Source organism: Gymnoscopelus braueri (assembly GCF_963280865.1).
Source record: "Gymnoscopelus braueri genome assembly, chromosome: 11".
Taxonomy (NCBI): Eukaryota; Metazoa; Chordata; class Actinopteri; order Myctophiformes; family Myctophidae; genus Gymnoscopelus; species Gymnoscopelus braueri.
In genome coordinates, this window is record NC_137613.1 from 1,363,752 (window position 1) to 1,390,362 (window position 26,611).

The 26,611-nt window shown below is 42.2% G+C and overlaps 1 protein-coding gene across 1 annotated transcript in view; it reads left to right on the top strand.

The window, feature by feature from the left end:
* Window positions 1-26,611, top strand: part of LOC308095013 (peptide-N(4)-(N-acetyl-beta-glucosaminyl)asparagine amidase-like) — a 43,440-nt gene that overhangs the window by 2,161 nt on the left and 14,668 nt on the right. Inside the window, exons 2-10 of the mRNA XM_080441924.1 lie at window positions 1,306-1,420; window positions 5,233-5,427; window positions 7,382-7,441; window positions 10,351-10,513; window positions 12,650-12,869; window positions 17,089-17,210; window positions 18,064-18,209; window positions 23,779-23,889; window positions 25,095-25,274. Of these exons, the coding sequence (XP_080298050.1) occupies window positions 1,306-1,420; window positions 5,233-5,427; window positions 7,382-7,441; window positions 10,351-10,513; window positions 12,650-12,869; window positions 17,089-17,210; window positions 18,064-18,209; window positions 23,779-23,889; window positions 25,095-25,274 (1,312 nt within the window). The remainder of the gene's footprint in view (window positions 1-1,305; window positions 1,421-5,232; window positions 5,428-7,381; window positions 7,442-10,350; window positions 10,514-12,649; window positions 12,870-17,088; window positions 17,211-18,063; window positions 18,210-23,778; window positions 23,890-25,094; window positions 25,275-26,611) is intronic.

Consider the following 26,611-nt stretch of genomic DNA (forward strand, 5'->3'; position numbering starts at 1 on the left):
CAGAAGTCTGAAGTGCATTCTCTTCTAAAACAAGCAACTAAGAGTATACCTAGCGCTAAGGTAAAAGTGTAATATATCAGCTACCTACTGTCTTAAACAGATGAGACAAAATAGCAAAATCAAATGAGCAGGAGCTAAAACAAATAAGTGTATCGACTAAACAAGATCCAATAAAACAATACAACAATAAAACAAGAGTTCGTACAACTAGTTAAAGGTTTGATGACATTCATTTTCACTTTTTTTATTTTTAATGTTTTTTTTGGGGTTTTATGACCTCAATTACACCCAAAAATCTGAACTTTGAACATTCAGTGGATTTTCTGTGGTCTAGGGTTTTCTGAATAATTAGGCTGAAAAGTAATCTGAGCTTGGCCCGGCAGTGAGGTCACAGTCGATTAATCCCGCCCACTCTCCTCCTCGCCCCTCCCCTCCCCTATCCTTTCCTTTGGGGGGGGGGCGGAGCAGAGGCGATGATTGACAGGCAAAATCCCTCACCAGCGACACCCGCAGGCAAAGATTTATTTTTTCATTGCAGTTGAAAAGGCTTTAGAAATGCGAGACAAAAACACCTACAGTGAATCACTGGAGTGGAATTTTCAGTTAAAACGTTTTGTACACGTTTGAAGGACCAGGACAAAGACTCTGAATGTGGTGTAAACATGAATGTCATGATACCTTTGTCTCTGCTGTCCTGACATCGGTGTCTCTGCTGTCCTGACATCGGTGTCTCTGCTGTCCTGACATCGGTGTCTCTGCTGTCCTGACATCGGTGTCTCTGCTGTCCTCACATCAGTGACTCTGCTGTCCTGACATCAGTGTCTCTGCTGTCCTGACATCAGTGTCTCTGCTGTCCTGACATCGGTGTCTCTGCTGTCCTGACATCAGTGTCTCTGCTGTCCTGACATCAGTGTCTCTGCTGTCCTGACATCAGTGTCTCTGCTGTCCTGACATCAGTGACTCTGTTGTCCTGACATCAGTGTCTCTGCTGTCCTGACATCAGTGACTCTGCTGTCCTGACATCAGTGTCTCTGCTGTCCTGACATCAGTGTCTCTGCTCTCCTGACATCAGTGGGGAGTTCATTCCACCACTGTGGGGCCAGAACAGAAAACAGTCGTGACCGTGTAGATCGGCCAGAAGGACCCTTGACCCAGACATGATGAGAAGTACAGGTCTATTCTATTCTTATTGTTCCTACAGACGCCCAGGTGATGAGAAGTACAGGTCTATTCTATTCTTATTGTTCCTACAGACACCCAGGTGATGAGAAGTACAGGTCTATTCTATTCTTATTGTTCCTACAGACACCCAGGTGATGAGAAGTACAGGTCCATTCGTATCAGCAACTCTACCTTCTCCACCAAACTGCTGCCCATCAGAGGAGCTGTGGAATGTCTCTTTGAGATGGGCTTTGAAGAGGTACAGTTACTGTTGTTTTTATATGAAATAACACATTTTAATACAGGACAAGAGACCAGTGCTGAGAGAACAAATATTTAAAGGTGGTGCAAGTTTTTGTATTAAAATAAGTGTTAAATATCTCCATATCACATCATCAATAGCAATCATTGCTATAGACCAGGGGTGATGCAACTTTGATGATGTAGAGGGTCACTATATTTACACACTCACTCCAGAGGAACACATGACATATACTGTCAGAAGGCAGACACCTTATCTCCGTATTTTAACTTTTTTTAAACTTCTCCATTCTGTCACACAAAAGTAGCAAAAATAGCAGATCCACAAGCTCAAAACGTGTCGCACTGCGACGCGTTTTGAGCTTGTGGATCTGCTATTTTTGCAATTTTTTTTATTGGAATCCTGAAAAGTAACATTTTAATTTAATTTCAAATGCATTTAGTTATACTTATGTTAACTTTATGAACTTAAACACATTGGACATAAAAAAGACAAAATAATTGTAATACTAGTCATTAAAGGGCAAGACCACTGTGGTAGAGGTTTGGGTTGTGTAGTTACCTTGCCATGATGTAACTCCAAAGGTGGGCAAGAAATCAAAAATAATTGCTCCATTGATTAGAAATTGATAATTCAAAAATATGCTCCTCATTGACTTACATTGTACGGTAAAACAGCTCTCAAAGTCACTCTTTTAGCACACAAATGAACCCAAACATGGCTGATTCAGACAATATAGAGCATCACCAAACCCAGTACTGTTTGTTTTTTTAATAAAAATGTCAACTTCCTGTTGATTTTACTATTTGAAGATCTGGATCCGGATCCGCCGATCCAGTCCAGGTTTTCTACTTATTAAAAATGGCAAAATCAACAGGAAGTTTACATTTTTATTTAAAAAACAAACAGTACTGGGTTTGGTGATGTTCTATATTGTCTGAATCAACTTTGTTTGCGTTCGTTTATGTGCTAAAAGAGTGACTTTGAGAGCTGTTTTACTGTACAATGTAAGTCAATGAGGAGCATATTTTGAATTATCAATTTCTAATCAATGGAGCAATTATTTTTTATTTCTTGCCCACCTTTGGAGTTACATCATGGCAAGGTAACTACACAACCCAAACCTCTACCAAAGTGGTCTTGCCCTTTAAGCTACTAATAGACTGAAGTAATTAAAGCGGGTCATGTTTGCATGTTAGGAATCATAACAGCTGAAATCAATAATATATTCTGATATTAACCTGCGGGCCGCATTAAGTGAAGGTGGGGGCCGCCAGTTGCCCATGTATGGTATAGACTCTAGCAATGATTACTATCACAATATACAGGGGTGCACATAACTGGTGCGCAGGTGCGCATGCGTGGTCAAAATGCATGCTGCGCGGCACATCAGACGAAGGGAAGTCCTTTTCGCGTACCAACAGCTGGGACCGCTGGGACAGGAGTTGACTTCCTGAAGCCACACTCACACAATCACGCTAAAGCACCAGTCGGCCCCGTACACAGCCATTAGGCGGAGGCCGGGGGAGGGGACACCTGCTGCACGTGATTGTGTGAGTGTGGCCTCGAATCCTGACACACAGACAGTCGCGCGATTCGCACGCAGCACGCTGCTGGCTGTGTTACAGGCACTCGTCACCGATGATGAACGCACCGTGATGGTGCAAAATATTCCGTGAACGTCCCAATCTGGGAGATAAAAGCAGCACAGGGCACCAACCTTGGGGGCGAGCACTAAACGGCGTGAAGATTAGAAAAAACGGCGGAATTTAGAAGCAGGGCGCTACAGCATTGAGACGCGCCGGTGAAGCGTCCTTTTTTTCCCGCGAACGTCTCCAGGTGCTCCTCTGAGAACTAGACCAAAAAGGTTATGTGCACCCCTGACAATAATAGATCTTCAACCGTTTAACAAAAAACGTTTTGTTTTAACCAAAACTTTAATAACGATGGACACTGAATATTTACAATGAGCTACTTTAGTTTTCAGTTGTAACGGTCAGGACGGTACATGACGTGTTCTGATGCTGTGGATGTTTCAGTTGTAACAGTCTAACGGTCAGGACGGTACATGACGTGTTCTGCTTGCTGTGGATGTTTCAGTTGTAACAGTCTAACGGTCAGGACGGTACATGACGTGTTCTGATGCTGTGGATGTTTCAGTTGTAACAGTCTAACGGTCAGGACGGTACATGATGTGTTCTGATGCTGTGGATGTTTCAGTTGTAACTGTCTAACGGTCAGGACGGTACATGACGTGTTCTGCTTGCTGTGGATGTTTCAGTTGTAACAGTCTAACGGTCAGGACGGTACATGACGTGTTCTGATGCTGTGGATGTTTCAGTTGTAACAGTCTAACGGTCAGGAGGGTACATGACGTGTTCTGCTTGCTGTGGATGTTTCAGTTGTAACAGTCTAACGGTCAGGAGGGTACATGACGTGTTCTGCTTGCTGTGGATGTTTCAGTTGTAACAGTCTAACGGTCAGGACGGTACATGACGTGTTCTGATGCTGTGGATGTTTCAGTTGTAACAGTCTAACGGTCAGGACGGTACATGACGTGTTCTGATGCTGTGGATGTTTCAGTTGTAACAGTCTAACGGTCAGGACGGTACATGACGTGTTCTGCTTGCTGTGGATGTTTCAGTTGTAACAGTCTAACGGTCAGGACGGTACATGACGTGTTCTGATGCTGTGGATGTTTCAGTTGTAACAGTCTAACGGTCAGGACGGTACATGACGTGTTCTGATGCTGTGGATGTTTCAGTTGTAACTGTCTAACGGTCAGGACGGTACATGACGTGTTCTGCTTGCTGTGGATGTTTCAGTTGTAACAGTCTAACGGTCAGGACGGTACATGACGTGTTCTGATGCTGTGGATGTTTCAGTTGTAACAGTCTAACGGTCAGGAGGGTACATGACGTGTTCTGCTTGCTGTGGATGTTTCAGTGGATGTTTCAGTTGTAACAGTCTAACGGTCAGGAGGGTACATGACGTGTTCTGCTTGCTGTGGATGTTTCAGTTGTAACAGTCTAACGGTCAGGACGGTACATGACGTGTTCTGATGCTGTGGATGTTTCAGTTGTAACAGTCTAACGGTCAGGACGGTACATGACGTGTTCTGATGCTGTGGATGTTTCAGTTGTAACAGTCTAACGGTCAGGACGGTACATGACGTGTTCTGATGCTGTGGATGTTTCAGTTGTAACAGTCTAACGGTCAGGACGGTACATGACGTGTTCTGATGCTGTGGATGTTTCAGTTGTAACTGTCTAACGGTCAGGACGGTACATGACGTGTTCTGCTTGCTGTGGATGTTTCAGTTGTAACAGTCTAACGGTCAGGACGGTACATGACGTGTTCTGATGCTGTGGATGTTTCAGTTGTAACAGTCTAACGGTCAGGAGGGTACATGACGTGTTCTGCTTGCTGTGGATGTTTCAGTTGTAACAGTCTAACGGTCAGGAGGGTACATGACGTGTTCTGCTTGCTGTGGATGTTTCAGTTGTAACAGTCTAACGGTCAGGACGGTACATGACGTGTTCTGATGCTGTGGATGTTTCAGTTGTAACAGTCTAACGGTCAGGAGGGTACATGACGTGTTCTGATGCTGTGGATGTTTCAGTTGTAACAGTCTAACGGTCAGGAGGGTACATGACGTGTTCTGCTTGCTGTGGATGTTTCAGTTGTAACAGTCTAACGGTCAGGACGGTACATGACGTGTTCTGATGCTGTGGATGTTTCAGTTGTAACAGTCTAAGTCAGGACGGTACATGACGTGTTCTGATGCTGTGGATGTTTTTGTTTTCCAGGCAGAAACCCACCTGGTGTTCCCCAGGTCAGCCTCCGTAGACCAGCTGAGGCTGATCAGGGAGTCCATCGCAGCAGAGAGGTACCAGAGGCTTCATGGAGGGAGGACTCTCCAGCAGCGCTCCCCTCCCCAGACCAACCCCTCCCCCGCTGTGATGCCCCTCCCTCCACCGTCTCCCTCACAAACACCCGCTCTGGTAAACACCCACCACCATGTCATTGTTTACAGTGTGCTCTGTCTGTCTGTCGCTGATTGTTTCAGTTCTTTATTCATGCATTAAGACCGGGAACACATCTGTGTCATTTTTAACACTTCTTTGGCTATTTGCTGGATTTGCCGTGCTATGAGCTTAGGCGGCAGTGGCTCAGGGGTAGAGCGGCCGGATGAGAACCGTGAGGTTCCTAGTTCGATCCCGGGCTCCCCCAGAGTTAAGGCGGTTACACACCGGCGAATGTGCGAATATACGCAAAATTCGGACTCGTTCCGAATAATTAAAAGACGCTTTTTCGCTTCGCTTTTCCGCTTTTTCGCGCCATGTACGCTTGCATTGACTTTATAAGGTTTTTAAAAAAAGGTTATTATTCGCACGAAAAAATCGCCCCGGTGTGTAAGGACCTTTAGTGTTGAAGTGTCCTTGAGCAAGACACTGAACCCCTCACTGCTCCTGATGAGCAGGTTGGTGCCTTGCATGGTTTCCTCCTCCATCGGTGTGTGAATGTGTGAATCTATGTAAAGCGCTTTGGATAAAAGCGCTTTATAAATGCACCATTTACCATTTGTAGGTCTGCAATTTTTTTTTTAATCTTAGAATTTTTTTGGCCCAATCTTTCTATATATACTGCTCAAAGAAATGTAGGGAACACTTTGATCCCTTCTGCTAACTAAAACTGCTCTAAAGAATGGAGGGATCAAAGTGTTCCCTTCATTATTTTGAGCGGTATATATGTTACAGGTAGATTGGCATTCCAGGTAGAATGGAAAATAAGCGCTTGTTTTCACCGCCCGTCCGCCCCCCAGGCAATTCTGTAGAACCAACGCCAGAGGGCAATGCAAGCCACACATAAGTCCCACACCACACACGCACGCATGCACACGCACACAAACGAGCACGCACACACACATACGCGCACATGCACGCGCGCGCGCGCACACCCGTGAACAAGGGGGCGAGACTGAGGAGGCGGGGCTGGCGGGCTATGTTAGTGCAGTGAGTGGCAGTTGGGGCAAACCATAGCGGGGCAAACGCAGTCCCCACAACATCATTTACTATTCTGTGCCTATCGGTACATAACTCGGACGGCGCTTAGTCGACTAGGAGACCATCGGCCGGTCGTCGCGGGCACTCACGCCTGGAGGCGCTCGGGCGCGACTCCTCGGCCTCAAGGTCTCCTGAGCCGGCGCGCCTCCGTCATGGTCCAAAACTATACTTTATCGGCGAAAAAAAATAGTCCGCGGTTGTTTGAAAAAGTAATGTCCCGAGCGGGAGTCAAACCCAGACTCCCAGTGGTAGTGGATGGGGAGTCCAATGATTTTCGAAGTGCGCCACTGAGGCCAGTAAGTATGTATATTCATGTTGTGTTGTCGTCGTCCTCGCATCGCAGCCCCGCCCCGAGCCTAAAAACAAGCGCTCCACTTCCAATCTACCTGTGACATATATATATATATGTATATGTTTTAAAGCTTTGTTTGTTTGAGCACCACTGATATGTAGCAACAGGATTTAGAAGACATTTGTAGAATCCCCAGAAGCCAAGATTTGAGTTAAAAATGTTGGCTTTAAAACAATCGTATAAAAGATTTGCAAAATGATTTTTTTTTAATAGCCAAATAAATGTTAAGATGACACAGCTGTGTTCCCTGGTCTTAATGTGTTAAGACGTGTGTTAACAGTACAGGTAGTAAACAGACAAATGTGATGTTTAAAGGAGAACACAAAAAGCCCCGGGGTAGTGATGAGCGGGTCAGGTTTTTATCATAACCCGCCCCCCCGCCCCACCACGGAGCGAGAGAGAGAGAGAGAGAGAGACAGTTAGGTTGACATTAGAGAGAGAGAGAGGTTGACGTTAGAGAGAGAGAGAGGTTGACGTTAGAGACAGCTGTGCATAATGAATGAAATGTTGATCACATTGAACACAAGCTCATGATTCCAGGAGCGGAGACGAGCGAGGAGGAGATGGGGAGAGAGAGAGACAGAACAGGAGGTAGAGAAGGTACCACAATGCTTTTTCTTCTTTTTCTCTCATGTATCACTGTTGACCCGCCCCGCCCCCCCGCCCCGTGATAATTAAAACCCCCAAAGGTTCAACCCGCGGGACCTGCGGTGCAACGGTTCGGCCCGCACATCACTACCCAGGAGGGCTTGTTTCCATTGTCTAGATCGGCTATTTTCACTATTTATTGTTATGCAATTTCTTTAAAAATATATATATATATATATATTTCTGAAATTCTGTTGAATGGCTATTTGAAATGTATTTTTAATTTCTTTAAATATATGAAAATCTTTTAAAAATAATGATCTTAAAGGTAGGGTAAGTGATTTTCTTTGGTTAAAATAAGTGTTAAATAGCTCTATATTCTGATAGTAATCATTGCTATAGAGTGTCTGATCAGTAACAGGAGTCTCCTTGTCTCTCCAGCTCTTTAACACATTGGGTGCCAGAGGTTTATTAAAATATTATACTTTGAGTGCCAGGACTTTTTAAACATTTTGAACCTTTTTCAAGTAGTCACAAAATATTTTCAGTGATCACCGTCCTCACGGTGATCCCCTCATTACACACATACAGGTCTCGTACAATCGGGGGGAAAAAATTTAAAACATTCGGAAATCCATTCCATAGTTGCAGCCATTTGAAAATAGTTAAATTAACATTGTAAAAAAAAAAAGTGCACAGGAGCCGAGATACAGGTTTTTGAAGTCATAAGTTAACCAGGAGGTGGATTGGAGTCTAAATCTTGTAGGAGTGATATAGGGGTGGGACGATATGGGTACCTCACGATACGATATGTATCACGATATTAGGCCCACGATAACGATATATATCACGATATCTGAAAATGCCGATATATTGCGATATCACGATATATTGCATGAAATTTCACCAACGATATATCACGATATCTGAAAATATCGATATATTGCGATATCACGATATATTGCATGAAAATTCACCAACGATATATCACGATAGTCCTTGTATTCAATTCATAAACACATAAAATAGCACCAAACAGTTCAAAATCATCATTACACAAATACAGAGTAGGAAAAACAACGTATCAAACTTAAAAAAAAAAAAAAAAAAAAAAAATTTTTTTTTTATTTATTTTTTTAATATCGATATTTTTCGGGAGGATATCGATTATTTATCGCGGGAGAAAGTATCGCGATATATCGATATGTCGATATATCGTCCCACCCCTAGAGTGATATTTCCTGTTGCTGTGAAGGAAAAAAAAAAAAAAATGAAAAAAAAAAAAAAAAAAAAAAAAAGTAGTTTTTTTTTTTTTTTTTCCAAAAACCGTATATATACGGTTTTGGCACTCAACGTTAGTATGCGCAAAACCGTATATATACGGTTTTGGCACCCAATGTGTTAATAAACAGAAGTTCGTTTCAGTTTCAGTTTCCAATGTTATCCAATCAGGATAGAGAACTCAGTCAGACTCAGGATACAGATTAAACAAGTGAAATTGGAAGTGATGACACTAAGAAATGAGAAGACAAAATGGGAACTGGAACACTATAAAAACTAGACGCGTCGCAATTCAGGGCAATTGCAAAGTGTGGTTGCGCCGACGCGAGTCGCGGGTCGCGGCCGCCGGGCTCTAGGAATACGCTGGGAGGAATACCGTCGGAGGCTGCGCCAATTACATTGTCACGTCACTCCTGAGATCACTTGCTTTTCATTTAGAGAGGATTGAACCCCCCAAAAATCATGTTTTTGCATCAAACGGTTACGTTTTGTGCATTTGTGGCGCCCCCTATGGGTCAAAGTGGAAATTATTTTGGGGATTTGTTGAGTAAACCACCCTCGACATTTGATTCAAATTTGGGATTGACCGGACGTTTCGTTCGTGATTTCTAGCATTTTTGGTAAAACGGGCACCTCCGAACTAACTTTGGAAGCCATTTACGGACGAACGGTAATGAATATCAAAATTCCGCTTGGAGATGTTTATCGCATGGGTCCAGAGATCATGTGTACCGATTTTTGTGAAATTTGGACAAAATATATGGGAGGAGGAGCTAAAAGTGTGTTTTGAAGAAAATTCAAAATGGCGGAAAATCTATCCTGACGCAAATGGGCGTGGCCTATATGGGGAGATGCGTCGTAACCCAAGGAATCCAGGGGAAAAGAAATTTTGATTTTACGACCTACGGTTCAAGAGTTATAGGCCAAAACGTAAAGGGGGCTGTTATAGCGCCACCATGTGGCCGATTAGTATAATTATTTTTTCAATAATTTCTGACTAAATTATGAACCTCCCCTCCAAATCTGGTAACTCTAGCTCTTACGGTTTCAGAGAAAAAAATACTTGAATTTGAGTTTTTTCACTTTTTCATTAAAGCGGATGGGGAAATTTAATGCACTAATAAATCAATATCAATTAAACTATTTAACCAATCTCTTAGCAAAATACAAGCGCACGATTCCAGGTCAAGACGGTCATTTTGAGATATGGCACTACATTGGGGAATAAAAACTGTGGGAGGAGAGACAATCTAAACTATTGTTTATCTCCATTAATAATAATAAAGTGTGAGGATTACTATAGTCTGGTTGCCCTGTTAGGGCAACCACACTAATTAAGCTGATAAATGGGTACTCTCTTCTGATTGGCTGAAATATTGTCACCTACCAAAAAATGTATTTTCTGTTTATTAAAGAGCTGGAGAGACGGGGAGACTCCTGTTACTGAACAAACACTCTATAGCAATGATTACTATCACAATATAGTGCTTTAACCTTATCAAAATACTTTTTGTTTTAACCAAAAAATATCACTTTGAACGTCTTTGAACGTTGAACCTCTTTGTTGCTTTTCATTGTGTTCATATGGACGGCGTTTGACGAGGCGTTGTTGTTGTTGTTGTTCCTCCTCTGTCCACCAGGAGAACAGCGTGAACTTCTATGTCAACCTGCAGTCCAACTTCCAGCATGTGATGCTTTATGAGAACGCTGAGCTGCAGCAGAAGGCCAGGGAGCGTATCCCCCATCAGAGGCTGTGTGCCAACGCCAAAGAGAGGCTGCTGCAGGCCCAACAGGCTGATCCAGGTACAGCCTAGCCCCTTTCCGGACCCTGTTTACCTTTTTTGTATTTGTGAAGGCGGTATCCAGGGTCCCTTGACGCTCAAACCACTCTCTCTCGTACTCGCGGCTACCACTGTCTGGTCTCGGGCTAACATCTCGTCGCTTAGAAGCAGTGTTGGGCGCGTTACTTTAAAAAAGTAATTAGTTATAGTTACTAGTTACTTCTCCAAAAAAGTAACTGAGTTAGTAACTGAATTACTCTATTGTAAAAGTAACTAGTTAGGAAAAGTAACTATTTGCGTAAAAAAGTTGTAATATGTCAAAGAATTTGGATTGTTTTTGGGAGCAGGTTTCACAAGCCAGGTGCATAGAGTAGAACAGCATAGACAGTTTTGTGCTAATCAAAATTCTTCCTTAATTTGGTTTAAAGCTTTACAGAGCAACATGTTCACATACATTTGTCAACTATAAAGAAAAACACTGGACTACACTACAGTGCTTTTAGTGTAAATTAAAGAAAAACTGTCTTAGTTACAACTTCAGACAAGACAACTGGTATGGTACTGGTAGACAGTACTGTAGCCTACTTCAAGTATGTAAGAGACATCACTGTCGTGTCCTTGGTATTTTTTCTAACCGTGTCATGTTTGCAGCAGGAGCAGCCTGTAGTAGCACTGCGCACACACACACACACACTCAGCCGGCCCGTGGTAACAGAAAGTTTGGGGACGCTTGACATGGTAACGGAGCACATTTCATTGTCAGTAACGGTAACGGCGTTGCGACAATGGAAATTGTAATTAATTAGATTACCTGTTACTGAAAAATATAACGGCGTTACATTACGTAACGCCTCTGATTGGCGAGCTCCTACATGCTTGCATGACAATCACAACGCGGGGAGGCGGGATATTTGCGAGATATTAGCCCGAGACCAGACAGTGGTAGCCGCGAGTACGAGAGAGAGTGGTTTGAGCGCCAAGGGACCCTGGATACCGCCTTCACAAGTATAAAAAAAAGTACCTAAAGGGGCTAGGTACAGCCAACTACTTGTTTCTTTGGAATCAAGTCCTGCTACAGTTTGCCATTTTAGCTAGTTGTGTTGTAGACACAACAGCACACCTCTGGACTGACCAGCATCACATTCCTTGTGCTCACTGCCAGCAGGTCACAGAAGTACCTCCACTAGGCCTGTCCCCGACTAAGGATTTGTTTAGTCGATTTTTTTTTTTTTTAGGGCCAAAATACATTTTATTTCAAAGGGCCAAGTCTACACAGTTTGTTTTGTCTCTCCAGCAGAGTTTCTAGTGTCTCTATCTCTCTCTGGAAGAGGTTGCACATGAACTCTGCAGCCGCACTGAGGCGCTCCAACACAAACAATACCAATACAAAGACGAGGAAGGAGAAGAATAAAGTGGAAGTTACGTGTGGTTGCAGGTGTAGACTTGGCCAAAAAACTATTTAAAACATTTTTGGCCCTTTAAAAAAAGAAGAAAAAAAAGAAATCGACTAGATTCGACTAAGAGACACGCAGTCGACTCGGACCCCCCGCGACTAACCTAGTCGAGGTCAGGCCTAACCTCCACTAATAATAGGTTTTACACGTTTAAAAACATTAAAATGAGCTTTTATTTGGTAATGTAAGGTTGAAGCTACTGGGGTTCATACTGGGCTGAACCCTTGCCCAAAGTTGGAGTCACTAGACCTGAGCTAGACCTGACCTCAGCTTGTAGATCTGCTATTTTTGAATAGCCAAAGTATAATATATATGGATAAAGGGGTTAAAATGATTGTGACGCGTAACTCTTAAACTGCCAGAGTTTTTTTTTTTACCCTCACAGACTGCCAGACTTTTCTCAGCTTAAACTTAGAAAAAAATATTTTTTTGTCCGTTTATTTTTTAACATTGAAGTGAATGGAGCAGCAACTTTTTGGAAAATGTTATCTCCTGGTTCTTTGTGACGAACGGAAAAACGGGAAAAAAAACAAAATAAAGAATAATTTTAGATTTTTTTTTTTTTTTTAATGTATTTAATTAACTAATTTTGCTGCTGTTAGCCCCCCCAAGGACCCCTGGGGGTCCCCGGACCCCACTTTGAGAACCAATGGCCTACAGGGCATTCATCATCATCATGATTGTTTTTCTGATTGTTCTTTCAGAATGCAGACTGGGCGAGGCAGACTTCCTGGTGCTGGAGCTCCTGGCCTGGTTCAAGCAGGACTTCTTCTCCTGGGTGGACACCCTGCCCTGCACCCACTGTGGACAGCAGACCCTCAACTCTGGAGCCCTGAGCCCCACCGCCGAGGACCAGCGCTGGGGGGCCCCGCGGGTAGAGAGCCACTACTGTCAGACCTGCCAAGTCTGTACCCGCTTCCCCAGGTGTGTGTGTGTGTGTGTGTGTGTGTGTGTGTGTGTGTGTGTGTGTGTGTGTGTGTGTGTGTGTGTGTGTGTGTGTGTGTGTGTGTGTGTGTGTGTGTGTGTGTGTGTGTGTGTGTGTGTGTGTGTGTGTGTGTGTGTGTGTGTGTGTGTCAGTCAGTATTGTATAGTATCTAATCGCAATTATTTGAGATAATCGCAATAATTTAGCATAATTAGCGCAATATTTAACTCTCAGTGCCAGGCCCGAGTTATCCCGAGTTTTTACTGTATACCCTCAGTGCCAGAACGAGAAATCCTGAGGTTTTTAAAAACAAATAAAAAAAGTTTTCTATTTTATTTTTTTAATGTTCAGAACCCAAGATATCATCATCTGAAGATTTGCAGCTCCATCCACTATTTGTTTAACCTATAACTGAAAAAGGCTGTATCTCGCTTCCTAAGCAATTTTCTTTTACTTTGAAAAAAAGAAAAGAAAAATCTGGCGCAGTTCGCTTTTTTTTTTTTTTTTTCATTGGCACTGAGAGAGTTAAACTATAAAAATGATTAAATATGTCAGTAGTTTCTTTGTATATTTAAATAATTTGTCACATCTGCCCTGTGGAATGATTTATTACAAAGTCCAAAAGACAAACAGAAAGTACATTGTGATTCATATGTTCAAAAAATGCCAAAAACACAATTCAGTCGTTAATGGTCAACTTAAATGTTGTACTGGTGACAGCAGGCACGTGCACACATAGACATGAAAGGGGGCTTTGAGCCCCTGCCCTTTTTTACCCGACGCTAAAAAAGTGCCCTCTCCAGACTGAAAAAATAAAAAACAAAAATACATTTCAACGGCCCCTAGCGGCCTAGCGGTAAGGCCGACGGACATGGCAGTGGATGTGTTGGATGCAGCGCAAAGTGAACTTTCCTCAGGTATCTAGTTTGTCGCCGTACGACTTTCCTAACTCGTGTTATTATAGAAAAACGGGCGACAATGGCCAAAACTCAATCGAAAATCGTCGATCGAAAACCGGGCGAAAGTGGCCGTTTTCAAGATGTTTTTGGCCATTATCTCTGGAACGGAAGGTCCAATCTGCTCAGTTCAAAGCTTGTTGGGTGCGTGACTTTGAGGACATTAAGCACGCAATGACACATTTTCGGATTTTTAGGCCTAAAAGCATGGTAATTGTGCGTAACAAAAAAAATCCAATAGGTGCCCTTTTGAAGTTCCAGCCCCTGCCTCTCCAAATCCTTCTGCACGTCCCTGGGTGACAGCCCTACAAACGCCTTCCTTTGTTTTGGGTCTAAGAGAGGAGATGAAGGGCTAAGTGAAGATAAAAAAAGACATTCATCTGTCTATCCTCTGTAGAAGTCCATGCAACCTGTGGTTTTAGATCACTGGTAAATCAGCTTAGTTAGTGTGTTGTTCTGTTTTATTACACAGCTTGGTTGAATGCTCGATTCTGATTGGTCAGTCATCAGTCATTATTTCTTGATAATGACCGATGAGCTCAATAACGGACCGCTGTGTAATCAGAGACTCAGAGCACCTGCTCATGTCAACCTGCGCTGCTTGGTTTTATGCTTTATCCAACATGACAGCCATGTAAACAAACAACCAATGTCATTTACAACTAAACGTTGCTCTCAAGAATGTTTTTGAAAACGTTTGAAGTGAGAAATAGACGATGCAATAACCGAAAAGTGATTCTATTTGATCCACTGCACTTCCTTGTTTATCGTGGCACAACAACGGGGGAATACCAAAACGCTCGCCCAAAAACACAGTCGCCCCGGGGCAAATCCGGCGGTATTACAGGCAAATCGGCGGTATATAGAATGGGGGGCGAGTGTGTTTTGGGGGCGAGTCTTCCGGTTACCTTGTGGAATACTGTCATTTGTTTTCCGAGGCGAACTTGTCCGCCCAGCCCAATGCTTATGGAATACTTTCATTGCTGTAAGCAAGGAAATACTTCGTTTTGTTGTTACTTTTGGGTACATTTATTTATGTATTTATTAAGTAGCCGTGTAATAAGCGGGATAATGCATGGGGAGGTGGTCATTATTGAAATTTGAAGCCCGACAGGGTGATTCACCCTGAAGGGCATGCATTATCCCTTGCATATAATACATGTTGGTCCTCAGATCAGATCAGATGTGGACAGACTATAACATGGTACAATTGGATGAGTTTTGTAATGTTGTCAAGCAGAGACAGAGACTGGCTTACAAGTGACCTGTGCCTCAGTTACTGTGGTTATGTATTCACTGTTGATAGACTACAGTAGTACATATTCATTTATACATAGAGATGTGTTTCCACACATTCAGAGACGTACAGAATGTAAGCTTATGTATCGTTGCTGTCAGGTGGAAACCGGATGAAAAGGGCACAGAAACATCACATTGAAAGGAGAGAAAGCGCCTTGCATAGCCATCACAATCACTGTAGCCTCTGTCTAATCATGTCTCATGTCCAACATCTCTCTGTGATGTACACAAAGAAATGGGTCTCTGCGCAGAAAGGTCCTAGGTTTACATTCCAAGCTTTAGCATTTGATTGCCTTGAAATATATCAAATTTCATAGAAAGAACACAGAATTAACACCCACATGCTGCTTATTACATAACTTTAAATTACAGCAATTGGTTCAGAATTGCATCCGGTATGGATTATTGAAACTGAATTCACCACACACCAGCGGTAGAAGAAGTACTAGTATTTTAATTTAATTTTGTTTAATTTGTAAGTAAATATAGTCTGGTATTCAAAATTCTATTGAGTAAAAGTACAAAGGTATTGGCATCAAAATATACTTAAAGTAACAAAAGTTAAAGTACTTATATTGCCGAATGTCCCATTTTTGAAAATAGCTGTTCTACAAGCTCACAATGTGTCCTATTGCGACGTGTTGTGAGATTGTAGATCGGCTATTTTCAAATAGCTTGAGTATATATAGGTCTGAAGTGGTTAATGTATGTTTTGTAATGATACTCAAAACCTAGAAAGTAACGAGTTACTAAAGTTTTCAAATAATTGTAGTGGAGTAAAAGTACTTTATTTGCCTCTGAGGTGTAGTGAAGTAGAAGTAAAAGTATTGCAAATTGAAAATACTCCAGTCAAGTGAAAATCTCAAAAGAAAAATGGTGTCCAAAACTCTTACTTTTCTAAAAATGTCAAGAATAGCAGATGGACCGTCACCAGCTCAAAACACGTCACATGTTGAGGTTGTACCTCTGCTATTTTTGCTACTTTTTTGTGACACTGTAGTATGACCAATTAGGACATTAATTTACAAAAAACATAAGGTTAAAATATGGAGCTGAGAGGTTTCTGCCTGACGGCAAATATATTTTATTATATTTATGTATCCTCTTGGTTTGGTTCTTGACTCTTAACCTGTAGCTCTGCTGTGTTTTAATGCTCACTGCTGTAGCTGCTGTCTACAGTATGACACCTGACTGTTATCGTCCATGTTGACCTCCAGTATGTTTAGGAGGGTACCAGGTACCTGACCTCAGGATGAAACCTCATTCAGAGGGCTACCATTCCATTATAATGACCTCCAGTATGTTTAGTAGGGTATCAGGTACCTGACCATCCCATTCATAGGGCTACCATTCCATTATAATGACCTCCAGTATGTTTAGTAGGGTATCAGGTACCTGACCATCCCATTCAGAGGGCTACCATTCTATTATAATGACCTCCAGTATGTTTAGTAGGGTATCAGGTACCTGACCATCCCATTCAGAGGGCTACCATTCTATTATAATGCGATTATTGTGATTTGTGATGCATTGTGATTAATTTACTTCCATAATCTTTTATTGATAATACAAACCAATGGAAGAGATGTGTCACTGTCAGCTGGAAGGTTATATTTGCCAACATCAACAATTGCAGAAAACTAACAAGAAAATAATACTGACTTATAACAAAGCCTTCTCAATATTCTGATAACCAACCAAAATATGGCTGCTGCTCTGTGCAATATGATGAACAGAAAATCAGAAAAACAGAAAAAATATATATGTTTTTATTTTATTTTTATATCGGTCTTTGACATTTATGAATCGATTCATAATCGGCCATGTCAGAATCGCGATTAATCTTTGAATCGATTTTATTTTCCACCCCTAATGTTTAGTGTTCATGTGAACACGTTGGTTCTTCTGTTCCTCCAGTGTGTTTAGTGTTCATGTGAACATGTTGGTTCTTCTGTTCCTTCAGATACAACAACCCAGAGAAGCTGTTGGAGACCAGGAGAGGTCGTTGTGGGGAATGGGCCAACTGTTTCACCCTGTGCTGTAGATCTCTGGGCCTGGAGGCTCGCTACATCTGGGACAGTACAGGTACACACTATATATATATATATATATATATCTATATGACAGTACAGGTACAGACACAAGGAAACACGTATGCACGTAACATGTGCTGGATTAAAAAATGTTACTAGAGAAAAGAATGTATCTCTGCCCCCCCCCCCCCCCAATCATATTTGAACGGGGTACACCCACCCTGACTAGCACTTAGAAGTGTAGGAGTTAAGGCATTACATTTAGTTTGACTCCAATTCCACAGATAGATATTGTGATATTTTCCCCTGTAATATTTGACAATTTGGCCAATGTTTGACCATGTTTATAGTATAGTGTGTTGATTACTTTTGACACAGTAATGCTCTGTTTTCAGCATTTTGGGTGAATGTGTATTTTAACCACGATGCGTTGTGAGCTTGTCGATCTGCTAGTTTCTTCTGACACTGTGAATGAAGTATGAAATGGGCCTCAAGTGGTAAACAATAATTTTGTCACTGAAAGATAATTGTAATGTATTTCAGTACAGTACATATCTCTGCTCACATGAACACATAGATACTAGTTTATAAATAATATGACCGGCAGTGTGAAAGCTGAGGTCTGTGTTGTGTGTTTCAGATCATGTATGGACAGAGGTGTGTTGTGTTGTGTGTTGTTTCAGATCATGTGTGTACTCTGTGTTGTGTGTTGTTTCAGATCATGTGTGTACTCTGTGTTGTGTGTTGTTTCAGATCATGTATGGACAGAGGTGTGTTGTGTTGTGTTTCAGATCATGTATGGACAGAGGTGTGTTGTGTTGTGTTTCAGATCATGTATGGACAGAGGTGTGTTGTGTGTTGTTTCAGATCATGTATGGACAGAGGTGTGTTGTGTGTTGTTTCAGATCATGTATGGACAGAGGTGTACTCGGTGTCTCAGCGCCGCTGGCTCCACTGTGACTCCTGTGAGAACGTGTGTGACAAACCTCTGCTGTACGAGGTGGGCTGGGGGAAGAAACTCTGTTACATCCTGGCCTTCTCCAAGGACCAGGTGAGGAACATGCTCCAGCCTCTATAGATGGTTCACATACAGGTATACCTAAAGAAAGAACATGCTCCAGTCTCTATAGATGATACACATACAGGTATACCTAAAGAAAGAACATGCTCCAGCCTCTATAGATGGTTCACATACAGGTATACCTAAAGAAAGAACATGTTCCAGCCTCTATAGATGATACACATACAGGTATACCTAAAGAAAGAACATGTTCCAGCCTCTATAGATGATACACATACAGGTATACCTAAAGAAAGAACATGTTCCAGCCTCTATAGATGATACACATACAGGTATACCTAAAGAAAGAACATGTTCCAGCCTCTATAGATGGTTCACATACAGGTATACCTAAAGAAAGAACATGTTCCAGCCTCTATAGATGATACACATACAGGTATACCTAAAGAAAGAACATGCTCCAGCCTCTATAGATGGTTCACATACAGGTATACCTAAAGAAAGAACATGTTCCAGCCTCTAAAGATGATACACATACAGGTATACCTAAAGAAAGAACATGTTCCAGCCTCTATAGATGATACACATACAGGAATAGCTAAAGAAAGAACATGTTCCAGCCTCTAAAGATGATACACATACAGGTATACCTAAAGAAAGAACATGTTCCAGCCTCTATAGATGATACACATACAGGAATAGCTAAAGAAAGAACATGTTCCAGCCTCTAAAGATGATACACATACAGGTATACCTAAAGAAAGAACATGTTCCAGCCTCTATAGATGATACACATACAGGAATAGCTAAAGAAAGAACATGCTCCAGCCTCTATAGATGGTTCACATTCAGGTATACATAAAGAAAGAACATGCTCCAGCCTCTATAGATGATACACATACAGGAATAGCTAAAGAAAGTAGCACTATTTTGAGTCATTTCTACGGTACGAACGGTGAACACAAACATTGGGTCTCATCCAACAACGTTATCTTACATTTATCTTCTATTTTCTCATTTTTCTGATAATGTCACTCACTTTTTCTCTGTATAGTTGATGACATTACAGTGACATTATATGAAAAACAGCAATAATAATAATACACTTTATTTGTATAGCACCTTCCATGACATGAAATGCAACTCAAAGTGCTTTACAGAGCAAGACTACAATTACAGTAAAAGTACAACTAATTTAACAACAATAAAGCAAAAAAAAAGCATAAAACAACATTAAAATAATAGCAAGAAGGCAGTGAATCAGGCAAAACAGTGAGGACATGAATAACAACACAGAGATTTAAACATCAACTAAAAGCAAGAGTGAAGAAATAGGTCTTGAGCTGTGCTTTAAAGCTATCCACAGAGGCTGCCTGTCTTAGGTGTAATGGGAGTTTATTCCACTCTGTCTTAGGTGTAATGGGAGTTTATTCCACACTGTCTTAGGTGTAATGGGAGTTTATTCCACTCTGTCTTAGGTGTAATGGGAGTTTATTCCACACTGACTTAGGTGTAATGGGAGTTTATTCCACACTGTCTTAGGTGTAATGGGAGTTTATTCCACTCTGTCTTAGGTGTAATGGGAGTTTATTCCACTCTGTCTTAGGTGTAATGGGAGTTTATTCCACACTGACTTAGGTGTAATGGGAGTTTATTCCACTCTGTCTTAGGTGTAATGGGAGTTTATTCCACTCTGTCTTAGGTGTAATGGGAGTTTATTCCACTCTGTCTTAGGTGTAATGGGAGTTTATTCCACTCTGTCTTAGGTGTAATGGGAGTTTATTCCACTCTGTCTTAGGTGTAATGGGAGTTTATTCCACACTGACTTAGGTGTAATGGGAGTTTATTCCACTCTGTCTTAGGTGTAATGGGAGTTTATTCCACTCTGTCTTAGGTGTAATGGGAGTTTATTCCACTCTGTCTTAGGTGTAATGGGAGTTTATTCCACTCTGTCTTAGGTGTAATGGGAGTTTATTCCACTCTGTCTTAGGTGTAATGGGAGTTTATTCCACACTGTCTTAGGTGTAATGGGAGTTTATTCCACACTGTCTTAGGTGTAATGGGATTTTATTCCACGCCGTCGGCCCGTAGACCTCTTACTACATAAATGTATCTTTTTCTTTCAAGACCGCAAGTCCAGTCTTACCGTTCCACGCTGGAACATAAAAGCACTAAGGCTTCACTATATCTTTTGAACCTATGAACCCGGAGCGCACAGGGCCGTTACTGGTGAACATAATCTGGGACTTCACCAGCCAATCTAACAGGACATCATGGGCAAAACATCAATGACAAAACATTAACATTTATGATGCATTACATTACATTCCATGTCACTGGAGGGAAACGCAGTCAAGTAAATTAAAAGAAGCTTAAAGGGATATTTCACTTTCAAATAAAATAAACATTAAAAATAAATATTTTTAAAAAATGAAAAAAGTTATGGCAAAATCACGGCCCCCTCACACATTAGTAGGACACTCTAATGCGTGAGGGGGCCGTGATTTTTTTCCATTACTTTTTTCATTTATTTTTAATATATTTTTTAAATGTTTATTTTATTTGAAAGTGAAATATCCCTTTAACACATTGGGTGCCAGAGGTTTATTAAAATATTATACGTTGAGTGCCAGCATTTCTTCCATCCACTTGCGTTATACATTTCGTGCTGTGAGAAGCCCCGACGCGGAAATGCATGTAAACAAAGCGTGCGTGCGAGACGGCGGAGGGTCCCGACTAACGCCTGGAACAATAATATTTCCAACGCGACCCTCCATTGCAGCGTGATCGCCGATCGAAAACGGCTCGTTTCCACCACATTAAAAAGAAATGGAGATATTAAGCTTTTAATCAAGGAGATAACATTGAAAACGCCGACCGGAAGGATTTTTGACATGGAGCCTCATCCAGCCTCTTCTTCTCAGAAACTGCTTGGGTGATGTCAAAGTTTCGTTTTAGCGCCCCACGTGGCCCACATGTATAAAAATAGAATTGGGTCAAAAACGGTCCGGACCGTTTTCGGCACTTCTCGTTTGGACCCTCAAAAACGGTCCGGACCGTTTTTGGCATTCAATGTGTTAACACATGAGATATTATCCAAGTGTTTTCATAGTCTTAATTGGGATCAGTGGACAAATAGTACAGTATTTCTTTAACCGGTAAAAATGGAATGATCCAATCATTATAATGACTCTGAAATAAGCTCTAAAATGCCAGGTGATTGACTGAGTCACAGTGTTAAAGTAGGACAATGAAGTCCTCACACTGGATCATGCTCCTCCAGTGATTTGTTGAATTAGCACCAAGAGGAGGTCATCTGGGAGGTAATTCAATAATAGCATGATGATCCTTGAGTTGGACAAACATTTTGTGGACTGAGAACATGAGTTTTTCTTTTCTTCGTTAGGATCTCTGACCACTCGTAAAATGTTCTAAGAAGGGCAAAAAATAAGAAAACATTAGTGAATGAATCCCAGAAATCAGTGGGTGCTGACAAAATGAGAACAAATGGTGTATAATATGAATAATGAAGCAATCATGAACAAATATGCCCTTGACCATGAAAAAAGTTTGAGAACCACTGATATTATTGCAACATACCGGTACGTCTTTTTCAAAAAGACCTTTAAGGATTTAGAAGACATTTGTAGAATCCCCAGGAGCAAAGATTTTAGTTAAAAATGTTCGCTTTAAAAAACATATATATTCAAAGATTTGCAAAAAAATATCACTATTTGCAAAAACAAATAGCAGATCGAGCTTGTAGATCTTGAATAGCCTTAAGTATACTATAAAGAATACATCACATGGATGCACCTGGGATGTATCATCAGTGTTGTAGCCTGGGGTCATCATCGGGTGTTTCGGGTCTCGCAACAACATACACCCTCGCCCTGGTGACCCAGCTGGGGTTGATCAAGCCCCAACTTACATCCCAGTAGCTACCCACGGTCAGTCCTCTAGGGAAAGACAGGGACACTCAGTCCGCTTCTCCAGAACTACTCTGCCGGAACTCGGGGGAGGCTCTGGCACGTGGAGGGACTAGGCTCTGTGGATGGCCTCCTGGCCGGGCTCCTCCTTCGTCTCACCAGGTCCAGGACCTGAGCGCTGTACCAGATCCGCTGCACCATCCCGATCCAAACATTTCCTTCTGGTTTGATGGTTCCTTGGGCCGACACCACTAGATTGGGCCGTCTAATGGTATTAGCTCCACTTGCGGTTTGCTGGAATGGCCGTCCTAAAGGCCTCACCGTGGGTTTGTTGGGCTTCTTCCTCATGGAAGACACAGGCTGGGGACGCTAACCCATACTGCTCCCGGTATACCGTCTACATTCCGGCTGTCACCCGTCTCTCTGGTGGTCACCAAACTATTCCTGGTTGTCACGTAGTCTAATTCCTATTGATTGATTGATTGAAAATTTTATTAGGCAAAAGAATGTAAAACAACACAGTTACATTTATAATGCTTTTGTCTAAAAGGTCCGGCCAAAAAAGTCCTTGCGGACTTGTTTCCGTTGGGGTCCTTGAGTTAATTTCATAGACATATATAGTAGCAACCAAACAACCAATACAGATAATACAGAAAAAATACCACTATGTACAAAAAAAGCATTTAAAAAATATATGTACAAAAAAAAAAAAAAAAAAGGGGGGGGGGAGGAATGGAAAAATAAAAAATATATACAAAAAAAGCATGAGGAAATACAAAATATGTACAAAAAGAGGAGGGGGGGGGGGTCGTCTGTCTACAGGGAAACTGGTACTAGCTCCTCTTTCGGCCTCCAGAAAGATGGGTTTTTAGTAGGCCCGTAACGATACAGTAACTGCATCGATGCATCGTTTTGAATTTTCAACGATCTACTATATCGATATGCAAACAGCTAAATATCGTATCGTTTGACTTTGTATCGTATCGAATCGTTTTGCAATGCAAATAATCGTATCGAATCGTTCTGCAATGCAAATAATCAATTATATCAAACTAAGTACTTTTAAGAAGAAAAAAAGAGAAAGAGGGGTTTATATCCAGTATCCAGGTATTTATTTTTCACACAGAATTTTTGGGTAAATAAATAGTTACTATATCGATTTTAAGTCATTGAATCGAATCGTATCGTTCTAAATTAACCTGTCCTGTATCGTTCATGTATCGTATCGACTAAATCACTGAATCGAAACATATCGTATCGTTCTAAATTAACCTGTATCGTTCATGTATCGTATCGACAACCAAGTATCGTGATACGTATCGAATCGTTGTTAAAATGTATCGTTACACCCCTAGTTTTTAGGGCTGTTTTGAATGAGCCCAGCGAACTGCATTTTTTGAGGGATGGGGTTAGACTATTCCATTCCTTGGTGGCTGTGCTATAGAGAGCTATGAGATAAAATAATGGGTATAGCAAAAAATATATAAAATGACACACTATTCTCGGGATTGAATGGGTTAAAAAGTATAATACGAATGTTAGAAATGGGAATATTAATGTGTGTGATATGGCATGAAGCAGAGGCTCAAACCACCGTCACTCATGTTTTCTCTCTCATCCAGGTAGTAGACGTCACATGGAGGTATTCATGTGTTTTCTCTCTCATTAAGGTAGTAGACGTCACATGGAGGTATTCATGTAATCATACAGACGTGGTGACACGGAGGACAAAGGTTCAAGAGCCGTGGCTGAGGCATACCGTTAATGGGCTCAGTGCAATGGTACGTACAGTATGTACAGTATGTATGTATGATGCTTGTCCGCGGACAAATACATATCATTTTGTTTTTTGTAGATTTGTAAAAAAAAAAAAAAAAAAGTTGACAAGAAAAAAAAAATTATTGCTCCATTGATTAGAAATTGATAATTCAAAATATGCTCCTCATTGACTTATGTTGTACAGTGAAACAACTCTCAAAATCACTCTTTAAGCACATAAACGAACGCAAACAAAGTTGATTCAGACAATATAGAACATCACCAAAGCCAGTGCTGTTGTTTTTTTTAATTCACATGTTAACCGGATCTTCAAATGGTAACATCAACAGGAAGTTGACATTTTTATAAAAAAAACAACAACAGTAGTGGGTTTGGTGATGTTCTATATTGTCTGAATCAACTTTGTTTGTGTTCATTTACGTGCAAAAAGACTTTTAGAGTTGTTTCACTTTACAATGTAAGTCAATGAGGAGCATATTTTGAATGATCAATTTCTAAACAATGGAGAAATTATTTTAGATTTCTTGTCCAGATTTGGAGTTGCACCATGGCAAGGTAACTTACACAACCCAAACCTCTACCACAGTGGTCTGGCCCTTTAACACATTGACCGCCAGAGGTTAATCTCATAATGTACTCACCAGTGCCAATGTTTTATTGTTGTTTTTTGTTTTTTTCACGTCACCATAGATCTTGTTAAAATCCTTAAGATTGAGCCGTACACGGTCTGTTTACATCGGCGACATCTCCCTGCGTGTACCAGTCCAAACCACGTGTCAAACGGGGCATCCATGTTTGAGTTAGAACGGTTTAGGTTAAACAGTGATCAGCGAGGAGAAAAAACTACAGGAAGAGAATTCAGTTTCAGTGTGCGCTTTAGAATGGGAGCCGGCGTGATCGTCAAAACCGGATCCCAAATAATTCTGTTTCCGGTGGTGTTACAATGAAATGTGCCGTACTAGAAAATTGAAAAAAGTTTTTTTTTTCGAAAAAAAGGAAAAAGCACCACAGCCCGTAGGCTACGGGATCGGCGCTTTACAGTTGGATTTAACGGCCCGTAGAACTACGGGCCCGGCGGTCAATGTGTTAACAAAGCCTCAATCTGTGATTTATTCAACAGCCGTCTGAATGCACGTTTAGAACTAACTGTTTGTGTGTGTGTGTGTGTGTGTGTGTGTGTGTGTGTGTGTGTGTGTGTGTGTTGTAGAGGCAGCGTTCTCTGGGTCCTGAGAGGAAAGAGGAGCTGACGGAGAGGTTGATGGTGGAGCTGGTAGAGTTCATCTCTCCTAAGAAGCCCAGACCTGGGGATCTGAGCGGACGCAGCTCTGGCTCCCTGGCCTGGAGGGCTGCCAGAGGAGAGACCGGCACTGATGACCCCCCCACACCGGTACGTACCCTCAGTATGATGACCCCCCCACCATGGGGACATGACCCCCCCACACCGGTACGTACCCTCAGTATGATGACCCCCCCACCATGGGGACATGACCCCCCCACACCGGTACGTACCCTCAGTATGATGACCCCCCCACCATGGGGACATGACCCCCCCACACCGGTACGTACCCTCAGTATGATGACCCCCCCACCATGGGGACATGACCCCCCCACACCGGTACCTACCCTCAGTATGATGACCCCCCCACCATGGGGACATGACCCCCCCACACCGGTACCTACCCTCAGTATGATGACCCCCCCACCATGGGGACATGACCCCCCCACACCGGTACGTACCCTCAGTATGATGACCCCCCCACCATGGGGACATGACCCCCCCACACCGGTACGTACCCTCAGTATGATGACCCCCCCACCATGGGGACATGACCCCCCCACACCGGTACGTACCCTCAGTATGATGCATCCCCCACCATGGGGACATGACCCCCCCACACCGGTACGTACCCTCAGTATGATGACCCCCCCACCATGGGGACATGACCCCCCCACACCGGTACGTACCCTCAGTATGATGACCCCCCCACCATGGGGACATGACCCCCCCACACCGGTACGTACCCTCAGTATGATGCATCCCCCACCATGGGGACATGCAGGTGTCTTATAGCCGTAATGTCAGTAGGCATGAAACAGGGTAAGAGTAGAGACAATAAGATGAAATGAAACTAGAAAAAGTGCTCCTCTGAGCACAGGTCTCCGCCAGGTCAGGTACGTTATTGTGGCCTCCTGGTGGCGCTATAATAGGCCAATGTGAAAAGGGTGCCATTTATTCTTAGGTCTTTCACGGCAATCAGACACTGCATTCATGATTTGAGGCATTTTGTTCCAAAAATGTGTTTTGCTAAATTAGACCTGCTGGTGGCGCTATAACAGGCCAATGTGAAAAAGGTGGCATTTCTTCCTCTGCCTAGTGGGAATGTGCGTGTGAAATTTCACGGAAATCGCAAGCTGCATGCATAGTTTGAGGCTTTTTGTTCAAAACGGACCAATCCTGCAAACTTTGGAAGCCAACCATAGGCAATGAGGATGGAATATGGGAAATCGGACAGATTTGTGTTGATCACATGACTATAGAGATACTGTGTACCGATTTGCATGACGTTTGGATTAAATCTGTAGGAGTAATGTAAAAAAATGGGTTTTGCACAAATCGGCCTCCTGGTGGCGCTATAACAGGCCCATGTGAAAAAATTGGGCCAGAGGTTTTGAATTGGCATCCAGGGAGTGTGTGTGCACAGTTTCGGAGCGACCGGGCCAACG